The 10,638-nt window shown below is 53.1% G+C and overlaps 1 protein-coding gene across 6 annotated transcripts in view; it reads left to right on the top strand.

The window, feature by feature from the left end:
- CPLX2 (complexin 2) overlaps positions 1 to 9,737 on the top strand; it is a 69,123-nt gene extending 59,386 nt beyond the window's left edge. For 5 of the 6 annotated variants that reach the window (XM_071221818.1, XM_071221816.1, XM_024577054.3 and 2 more), the window contains 3 exons: positions 4,334 to 4,451; positions 4,592 to 4,767; positions 5,513 to 9,737. In XM_071221818.1, the coding sequence (XP_071077919.1) occupies positions 4,421 to 4,451; positions 4,592 to 4,767; positions 5,513 to 5,710 (405 nt within the window). In that variant the 5' untranslated portion in view covers positions 4,334 to 4,420 and the 3' untranslated portion in view covers positions 5,711 to 9,737. Of the gene's footprint in view, positions 1 to 2,640; positions 2,742 to 4,333; positions 4,452 to 4,591; positions 4,768 to 5,512 lie in introns of those variants that run through there. The other variant, XM_045185042.3, reaches the window with a different exon arrangement.
- Positions 9,738 to 10,638: the final 901 nt, after the last annotated feature.

Below are 10,638 nucleotides of genomic sequence, written 5' to 3' on the forward strand. Positions count from 1 at the left end.
GTGGGGAGGCAAGGATGAGATTGCTCCTTGGACAAGATGAATTGAGATTATCCATGTCCCAATATACAGCAGAGAGTTCAGTGCGCAGGTTTGGGGAGAGAGTGGGTGAAGGGGAGAGGGTGAGAGAGAGGTGGTGGAGGGGAGAGAGATCAATCTGTGACATAAACAAATAAGGGTAGGTAAGATTCCCACTCAGGGAAGTGGGTGCGGAATGGGGCAGTAAGAAGAGAAGAGGAGAAGAGATTGCCTAATGAATAGCTGCATTTAAAAGCATTGATTTTCAACCTGTGTGCTGCACAGGCAGGCACACTGGTCTGCTGAGAGAATTTTTAAAACATGCAGCGTCTATTTAGTCAGGGGTATTGACCCCTTTTCCCTTAGATTGTCAAATTTTAAAAAATGGCAACAGCCAACACAACAAGAGCTCTCTGTGAATGAATCAAAATCATACTTAATTTTTTGTCAGATTGGCAAGAAATCTATTTTTTGGTGTGCCACAGAATTTTAGTCGTGAGTTTTTGTGTGCTGTGAGATGAAAAAGGTTGAAATCGCTGTTTTAAAGGAAAGGAGCCAGCAAAGGTGAGAGAAAGGACCTGCCTGATAAGACCACGAAAGTGCTGTGTCATGGAATTTAGAAGGCTCAAGAAGGTAAAAACAAAGTGGGGGATGGAGGGCAGGGGTCCGGTAGGGGCCCCCCCTCAGCATCTGATGCTACAGAGGGACAGAGGAGGCGGAGGGCTGTGAAGACACCCCCAGCTCTGACATTTAGGCAGCCTCTAGCAAGTCTGACTAGGGCATTCCGGGGGGCGGGGGGGTGGGGGGCGTGCAGAGGCAGCAAGTCCCTGGTCTCACAGAGCTACAGGGCTTGACTGCGAGGTGAAGAAGCAGAGACACCAAGTAAAGAGCCCTTCACCAGGAAGGTAGAGGACAGAGGGGAAGGGAAAGATAAGGTCTAGACAAGAGCTAGAGACAGAGCGGGGGAGATGAGACCTATGGAGGAGAGGTTACAGGTGTGAGAAAGAGGGAGTGATAAATGGACCAAGGAGGAGGTGTAAAGAGGGAAAATCTGGAGTGAAGGCAGCAGGGTGGGGGGTAGCTTCTGAGGGAAGGAGGGAGAAGGCAGGGGTCCTCTTCCTCTGGAGCTAGGAGGAGGGTAGGTCACAGGAGTTCACACAAGCTGGCATTAATCGTTTTGATAATGATAATAGCCACCACTGACTGAGCCCCCATCATGTACCAAACACATTCCATAGACTATTTCTAACATTTCAAAGTGGTATTATATTCTTCACTTTATAAAGAAGACCCAGACCCAGAGAGGTTAAGTCAGTTACTCATTATCACACAGCTAAAAAGTCGCAGGTTGAGGATCCAGGTCAGGTATGCCTGACCCCAGAGCTCCCTCCCCCTGCACCACAGGAAGGGGGAGGAAAGTCACCTGCTGAGCGGGATGGTGTCAGAGCATGCTGGGCCTTGAGGTGTTGGTTAGGGGAGTCTTGACAGGGTGCACAAGACATTGCTTAAGAGCCGAGAGGATCATGCAGGGATGAGGCAACAGAACTTTGGGGAAGACTCAGCTTGGCTAAGTAATCCCAGCAGGCCCGGAGTAGGAGGCACCTAGAGCAATGTGGACGTAGGCATGAAGAAGACTCAGCCCTGGAGTAAATACACTGCATACTGGGGGCGTGGGGTGGTAACAGCATTTGCTGAATAAAGAAATGAATAAAGAAATGGAAGCAGAGGAGTCCGGGGAGGGAGAAGGCCTGGAGATAGACGGCATGTTGAGTCCAAGCAGTGCCCATAGGTGGAGGCATGCAAGAGAAAGGCAAGTGTATTTCTTGACCTTTTCATTGCCTATTTCCCTCCACACACAAACACCCTCACACCACATACACACCCAGAATGTAATCTGCATGAGGACAGGACTTTGTCTCGTTCACTGTCACATCCCCACGCCTGACATACTGCGGGGCACCTACCAGGTGCTCAGTTAATACTTGTTGCATAAACAAATACAGGAGTCTGGAGCCCAGGTAAAATCTCTAGGTGTCATCAGTATCCACGGTCATTAAAGCCCCTAGAAAGGATGGGTTTTCCCCAGGGAAAGGTGAGGGGGAAGAGGCTGAGGTCAGGGTCCTGAGAACATCCTCACTGAAGATACAAGACAAAAAAAGAGAAGGCAGCAAAGGAGAGAGCTAAAGAAGAGAGGACAGAAGGAGTAGGGAGAGGGGAAGTGGAGGAGAGAGAGCAGTAGGACATGGTGGAAAGGACTGAGACACAGAACTGAGAGAGGAGATAGGGTTTAAGGACACAGTGGGGTGGCCAGCGGTTCAGATGCTTCAGAACCGCTCCAACAGAAGTGGGGGGGAAAGGGCTCGGAAGGATCATCCAGTCCAGGAGACACTTGCCAGAGAAACAGTTTAGGGATGAGCTGGAAATACAGCCCAGGTGCCCTGTCAACCAATTTGAAACATCTCAAATTAGAGACCTGCATCTTCTGTCACCACCTGGCAATTCCTTGAGCAACATGTAAACACAGGAGGAAGAACCCAATAGTTCCTGAAATCATTCAATGTTTAAATTGGGTTTTTTTTCCTGTTCTTAGAAATGCAGTCTTTTTACACTGTTTTGAGTCAAATAAAAACACACTGAATGACTGAGCTGAGCTGCCTTCAAACTTGGGACTTCTGGGTCAGCGTGGGTTCTCTGGCGAATGTTAATGAGCTCCTGCTACACACCAGGTACTTGACCAGTACCTTGTCTTCTCCTGCAGACATCAGTAGAAGGACAGGTAGCTGTAATATGTCCCCATTTTGTAGGGAAAGTGATGCTTTCCCCAGGATCCAGTGAGAACTGGAGCCAGATTTCAAATCAGGTATGTCTGGTGCCAAAGCCCAAGGGGACTTTTTTCTACTCCATCATGACTTTCTCTCCTCAAAACAACCTATCAGGTGGTCTGATCATGCAGAAATCCTCAAATAAACTCTCGGGCCCCATGTTAGGGAAAGATCTCAGTCTGACAATACGTTTTCTCATTTTGAAGGAAATGAGGAAAATCCATCATCGACTGACAGCCAGTGACCTTGAACTCAACCTGGTTGTAATATCTGGCCTGACTTCTCTGTCACCATTTCACAGGACCCCTTTTTCCTTCTAGCAAAATATAAATACCCCAAGACTGTGTTGGATGAAAGGCCTTGGGGAGCCATTCTGGCCGCAGCTCACCATCAAGCCACATCACACTTCGGACAGTTCACAGATGTCCCATCTGCACCCAAAGGGCATTTATGGTGGCTTTGCCTATGGCAGAACCAGTGAGACTTAGCAATTGAAATAAAAAGGACATGTCTAGGAATTCGAGCACTGGGGTCCAAATCCTTAGGGAGACAGGATAAGAAGCCAAGGGTGGCGGGGGCTCCAGGTCTCTACTCCTACCCCCCACCATTGAATAGTTCCACTTTTACATATTTTGCAAATTGAGATTCCCATTAAGCTTTTATTTGAAGAAAATCTTGTGAGGCAAAATAATAACAATAAAAATATAATAAAAACTGCAAGTCAGTGATTTAGGGAGAGGGGAAGGAGGACTGAAATAAGCTGAGTGCTTACAAGGCCCCGTGCTTGGTACTGTAAAGGCTCTGAGCCCCAGGAAGATTCTCGCGTCTCTAACCCCGATGTGCAATTTAAAATAAAAATCAATAGTAAGCTATAAACACAAAACTAACATGTATGCTGCAATAAAAATAATTTATTTCTCCATTTGTCTAATTTCAGAAGTGTGGATACGTTCATCCGAGCTAGGTGTTCTCATTTCTTCACCTGTGCTGATTCGTGGGGCCCTGAGCATACGCTCTTTCCATGTAGGGGTCGGATCCAGTGCCCTGGAGGGAATTCTCTCCAGTCTCCACGGTAGCTCTAGGAAAGGAAGCACTGCCATTTCTGTCTAACGGAGGAAGCAGCAGGCTGAAGAAGGCTCAGTAACTTGCCTGAAGCACACATGGCAAATAAGGAATGAGGGTGCCATTATAACCCTGTTCTGTCTGCATCCAAATGAGATGCTCTTTCCAAGACTCCTGACTTCAATCAAATTCAAGCAATATAGTCCAGATGGTTTTAAAACAGGGATCTGAGCCATTTGGCAACATATATGTGCCTGGCACATAGCAAGTGATCAAGAAATAACCCCTTTCCTTGCAGCACCAGGGCATGGCATCTTGGCCTCAGGCTGATGGAGTCCCATGCCTGAATCAGGACGAGGCCACTGGCGGTCTAACTCCAGCACCCAGCCTGTGCAGAGGTCTCTCCCTTCTAACCCCAACCTCCTCTTTTGCAGGTTGGCACATCTCCCCAGCCAGGCCCACCAGGAGCACTGCATGCAAATTTGGCCGCGGGCTAGGGCACGCTAACCAGAGTCGTAGACATGGACTTCGTCATGAAACAGGCCCTCGGAGGTGAGGCCCCAGCCCTGCACCCTCACCCTCAACCAGGGTCTGGACCTAGGTGGGAGAGGGCCTCAGCACAACAAGCTCCACTATCCCCAACCCTGGGCCCTCTGACCCCACCCTCTCTCTTCCCAACCCCTCCCCTGCAGGGGCCACCAAGGACATGGGGAAAATGCTGGGGGGAGAGGAGGAGAAGGACCCAGACGCACAGAAGAAGGAAGAGGAGCGGCAGGAGGCACTGCGGCAGCAGGAGGAGGAGCGCAAGGCCAAGCACGCGCGCATGGAGGCCGAGCGTGAGAAGGTCCGGCAGCAGATCCGAGACAAGGTCAGAACCACCCTCCTACCCATCTGGAGTGTAGGGACACAGGGCCAGTGGGTTCCCAAACCCCAGCTTCAGGCTCCCCTGAACCCCAGCTCTGACCTTAGACCTAGCTCTGAGTCTCCCTTTTCTGGGTGTCACAGGAACACCTCCCTCGAGGATCAGCAGGGATCACCAGAGACAAGCACATAGGAAGTGCTCCCTAAAGTTTGCTGCTATGGGCCTGCAGTCTCCCACCCAAAACCCTGGGGACCCAATAAGTTTAGAATGCAGAATTTGGGGACTTCAGAACAGCACCAGAGCGCCCTGAGCCCCTGTTGCTGTTAGGTGTCACCCTCAGCGGGTTGCGGCTGCCACCCTGTACCAGCAGACCAGCACATGTGAGGTCACGGCGCTGCAGCAAGTCAAGGCTACGAGGGGCCTTCCCTCAGCTGAAGTCAAGTTTTGTCACCAAAATTCAGGTCCAAACACATGCGAGAACTTTCAGATTTCAGATCTTGGGGGATTTCAAAAGAGCAGAGAACTTGTTATGAGCAGCTATCTATTTTAAAGGAAACCCCAGGCACTGTCACTGTGTTACTGGGGACAGTCGCAATTCTACAAGATGTCCTCCCCCCCACTTTATGGATGAGAGGACTGAGGCTGGGGGCGTCCTCATGAGCTGCCCCAGAGGAGTCTGCATGACCCTGAGACCAGCTCTCTCCTGGCCCCGTTCATGCTCATGTCCACCCCACTCCACTCCACCCCCTAGTACGGGCTGAAGAAGAAGGAAGAGAAGGAGGCTGAGGAGAAGGCAGCCCTGGAGCAGCCCTGTGAGGGGAGCCTGACACGGCCCAAGAAGGCCATCCCCGCGGGATGCGGGGAGGAGGAGGAGGAGGAAGAGGAGAGCATCCTGGACACGGTGCTCAAATACCTGCCCGGGCCACTGCAGGACATGTTCAAGAAGTAACCAGCCCTCCCACCCATCCCCACGCCACTTGTTACTTTCTTTTTTAGTTCTTTCTCTCTCTCTTTTTTATTCAGTTAAGTCTCAGTTTTGATGGGAAAACCTCGGTTGGCCTCTGCCCCCTGTCTCCAGCCAGGGGCTCACCCTCTCAGCACTCCCTCACACTCCTTTCATCCCAGAGTGTCCAGCCCCCTCCTCACACCCAAGTTGCTTGCAAAAAGAGAAGACAGCTTTTCCCCCACAGGGGGCATTGTATCCAGTGCAGGAGGCTCTTCCAGAAGCCTAAGGTCTGTGCTAGTGTGGTAATCCCCATACATTCCTTCATGCACCCCACTGCCAGGAGGACCACTGTCCCCAGCCAGCCAAAGTAATGACACATTCCAGCCCTGCCCAGCATGCTGACCTTTTGCCTCTGATCCCCAGTGGACCTCCAGGTCAGGGCAGGGGTGCTGGGTGGCCTGGCTCTGAGGAAGGGAGTCAGGGTAGGCCTGCCCTGTGAGGGCCCAGCCTGAGAGACCCCCTCTATTCTGGGAAGGAGGCTGAGGCCCTCCTCCTTCCCTCCCAATGACACACAGCCCAGGAGCACCCCTCAACCCCCACCCAAAAAGGGGTAGCCCCTGCCAAGCCAGTCCCTCCAAATGGATCCTCTTTGGACTTTAACTCATCTCTGGAGGGGCCCAAAGTAGGGCTGCTCCTTGTTCCCCCCACCTTCCACTTAGGTCCTGGGGCCCCACTGCCAGTCTGGGCCCAGCTTGCCCAGCCAAGGGGCTGTCCAGGCCCCCCAGAAAACACTTGGAGCCATTGGGCAGCAATGGCCCATGCCATGGGACCCCCCCATTGGTGCAGCCAAGCTGCCCCCATTCCTATCCACCCTTCTTCCTCACCTTGTCCTGTCCATGTGCTTCCAGGACCCCATGGTCCCCTGGAGGACCCTTCCTGGCTAAAGCCCCAAGCCTTTGGGGAGAAGCCAGTCCCCACTTGACAGAAGGAATCTGTCCATTCATCTCATTGGCCAAGAACAAACTCTCCTCTGGGATGTGTGAGACTGGAGTTTGTCTCTCCCACCCAAATCATCAAGGCCTCTTGCTCGGTTACTTGAGTAAGACCTGGATGGCCATGGAGCAATGAGAGAGGAAGTGTGTGTCCATGTAGGCGTGAGTGTGCATGGCAGAGACTGCATCAGCAGTTATGTGTCCAGAGACTGTACATATAGGTGTACATACTAGAGTATGTATGTGTGTGTCTTGAGATTGTATTTGTGTGTTAGTGATCATGTCCCTGTGTTAGAGACTGTATTTGCTAGGCAGCCTATGTATGTTTGTTTGAGGTGGTGTGTATGAGTTGAGATTGTGCCACATGTGTGTGCTAGCCATCTCATACATGTGGGAGAGCTTGCATGTGTTAGCTTGTATTTACATGTGTTTTCAAAACAGCATGAGTGTGTCAGGAGTGATGGGTATGTGTTAGATGTTGTAGAAAGGTGTGTTTGAGAATTGTTAGATGTGCCAAGACTGTTTTGTGCATTCACGTGGCTCTGAAAAGGCAGTAGTGTGCGCAACATGGTCTTGGGGAGCAGAAATATGGGTAAGATGCCCCTCTCGGCCCCAAAACCATTGGTCACAAGTAGCCACATCCAACAGGAGACTTTGTCCTTGGCCTAGAGTCCTCCCACCCTTGGAGGGTTCCTGTCTGAGGTCTTCAGAAGTCCACTGGGACGAACTCAGGCAGAGCCCCAAGAAGCCATGCTGGGCCCCAGCCAGGGCCTACCCCCAAAGCAGGGGCCAGGGAAGGGGCGACTTGCCTGCCCCTGATGTCCTGCCCCATTGGCCCCAGTTTGCATTCTGCAGGTTTCCCATTTTAGTGGACTTATGCTTTTATTTCAGAGAGAGACATGTGTCTTCTCTGTCTGTTTCCAATAGTTAAAGCCATATCAGTTAGACTGCAATACTTCAAAGACGAGACAAAACAATCCATATGTTTAGGGAACCAGAAAAATCCCCTGGTCTGTCCCTTCTCTGGGGAGCAGGGTCTCCACAGCTCCAGCTCCCTGGACTTGCCCTTCTCCCCCACCCCACCCCTTCCCCTGTGCCCCTGTGTCCTGCCCCCCATGGGGCCTATGTCTGTGTCTGTGCCTGCGTCTGTGATGGGGAGCCACCTTGCACCCCTGTTGTCTGCTTGTCTGTTCGTGTCTGTTATCCTGGGCAGGACGGTCATTCTCTAGAGCCTTGGGGTCCTGAAGCAGAGATAGACAGGGCCCAGTCCAGGAGCCCCAGGCCTACCCAGACCCTGTGTGCGAGCCCTACTGGACACGGTGGATCCCCAGTATTCAGGAAGGTCTCCCCCTTGACAGGGGCCCAGAGACTTTGAAGGTGGGCCCAAGGGCACAGAGCATGCTAGATGAACAGCAGAGCCTGAGGCCTAGGGAGCTTCAGATAAGCAGGGGAACCCAGCCATACAAGATATCCCAGGTGGGTCTGAGGGCCCCTGAACTCTCAAAGGGTGTCCCTGGTGCTCTCTGAAGCCCCTGTGTCCTCAGGGCTTTTCCCACATGAAAGTGCCCCCCAGCATGGCTGGCTTAGTCTGGTGAACTTCCCAGACTCTCCAGACTCCTACAGCCTGCTCCAAGCAGCAGGACTGGAGAGCTTCCTGGAGGCAGGAGCAGGGGGAGAATTTCAGCCTGGGGCATACCTGGCTCTAACCACTGCCAGGTGATCACTCTCAGGTCCAGGGGAACATGAGGACTGTCATTCCTGACACAGACCTGCCTCTGGAGAGCAGCCGATGTGCAGCACACTCATAGAGGGGACAAAATATGGGGGTGGGGCTCTAGCAGGGCAGAGATAATCAGATGATGTGCCAGGGGCAGGAGGTGTGTGTGGCCCGCTAGATGGGAGGGGGATGAGTTTGTCACACACAAATGGGACAGTGTGCATGTAACATCCTAGGGAAGCGGGACGGGGAGGGAGAGGCCCCAGAATCAGCACACATACAACATACATGGGAGACATCCCCTAGCTAGGGAAATAGGAAGAGCTGTCATTGTAAATGGTGAGAACAGGGTGAAATGCAAGGGAGTATGCACTGCCCAAGGTGTGTACACGTCTTGCCAAGGAAGGCCACTGCCATGCTGTGTGCCTGGAAGGTCACTGCCAGAGAGAAGGGACCAGGCCTCTCTGGATCTGCCACAATGGGCTCTTGAGATAGGTGAGGATGCCTACATGTGAACGTCCTCTACTCCAGGTCCAGAAGCTCCTGGAGGGTGTCCTTACCAGCAAAGCTATGTGTGGTCTCCTCCAAAAGCAAGCAGGAAGACAAGAGACCCTCCCAGGTTGTGTGTGTGTGGGTGTGTATGTGTGTAGATAGAAAGGAAAGAAGGAAGGAAGGAAGGGAGAGAGGGAGGGAGAGACGGAGGAAAGGGAGAGAGAAAGAGGAGGGAGAAGGGGAAACAGAGGCAGAGAACAGAAGTATTTCAGCCCAGGGTCATCATGTGGCAAAGAAGCCACCCTAAAGGCTGGTGGCTAGAGTGAAAGGAGACAGGCCACCAGCCCTAAGAGCCCCCGGCGCCCAGCTGGCAGGGTTGCTGGCCCCCACCAGCCAACTGCTCCATCCTTCTAGGATCCCGCAGGCCCTCGACTGCACAGGGGGTCTAGGGTCAACTGGCTCGGATGAGGGGACATCTTCCAGGCCTGAGGACAAACCTCCCGCCGTGTGTCCCCTGCTCCCCTCTCTATAACTCTTCATGGGGGAGAGACGGGAGGTGCTTGTGCTGGCCCTGGGGTGTGGGTGGGGGTCCTAGTGAGACCCAGCTGAGGATGACCATCCTGCTCACATGGGGGTATCCTTTTTCCACATCTGTGCTGTGTCCTTGTTGCTCTGCTTCCTTTAAATGTGTCAGTGCCTGGGGGAGGGGAGGGGCACCCCTCATGCCCCCCTGAACCTGACCAAAAGCCATGGCTGTTGCTCCCCCTTTGTATGACGCAGACGCCAACATGTACCAACCCAACCATGACAACAAAGACCTTGTACAGCAGCTCTCGCTCTGTCTGACTTCTTCTGTCCGTCGGAACCACCCGCCAGGGCCACACGGGACGCCAGCTGACATGAGGGGGGCCGCCCCACACAGAGCTCAAGAGGCCACACTAAACCATCAGTTAACCCTTGCTGCTGGCTGCGACACTGTAGAAATGATCCCAGAAATCAACCGAGACCACAGGCAGGGCTGGCCCCCGAGATTTGGGGCCACTCACCTCCCGCCCTTCAAAGCCACTGTACAACCTCAGGAGCTGGTGGCCCAGCCTAGTCACAACACCCCACACCCCATCTCTGGCCACCCCAAGCTCCTTGGATGCGACATCTGGCATAGACCCAAGTCACACAGGTGGACAAGGTCTCTCACTGGTCATCCCACCAACACTGATGGAGTTCCTACTCTGCCGGCAGCAGGAGGCCGGGGACACAGAAAGGACACCACTCAACATTGCTCCTGGACACAGACACTTCCCAGGCCTTGTTGTGGACGCAGGACCAGGCCAGACCCTCCCCACCCTCGGCCCTCCACCATCACCCTGCCTTCAGCCAGGCTTCACCTTCTCTCCGCCTGGCTGGGCGCCTGCCAATCCCCACAAACTGGTCTCCCAGCTTCTGCCCCTTCCCTCCCACTCACCCTCTCCCCACCACCCACCCTGACTAGAAAACCCACCAAAACAGCACAAACTTAACCACGTCGCTCTGCCGCCCAACACCTATTACGGCCTACAGGAGAACATCAAGACTGTCAGAATGGCCCCACGTGGTGTGACCCCAACCTGCTGGGTCATACCACACCCGACTCTGTGCTCCAAGCACGCGCACACACACCACGCCCACACACCATGCCCTTTCGTGTTTACAGATCCTGTGCCCTCTGCCTGCAGGGAACAGTACCCCTCCCC

Source organism: Desmodus rotundus, chromosome 6 (assembly GCF_022682495.2).
Source record: "Desmodus rotundus isolate HL8 chromosome 6, HLdesRot8A.1, whole genome shotgun sequence".
Classification (NCBI taxonomy): domain Eukaryota; kingdom Metazoa; phylum Chordata; class Mammalia; order Chiroptera; family Phyllostomidae; genus Desmodus; species Desmodus rotundus.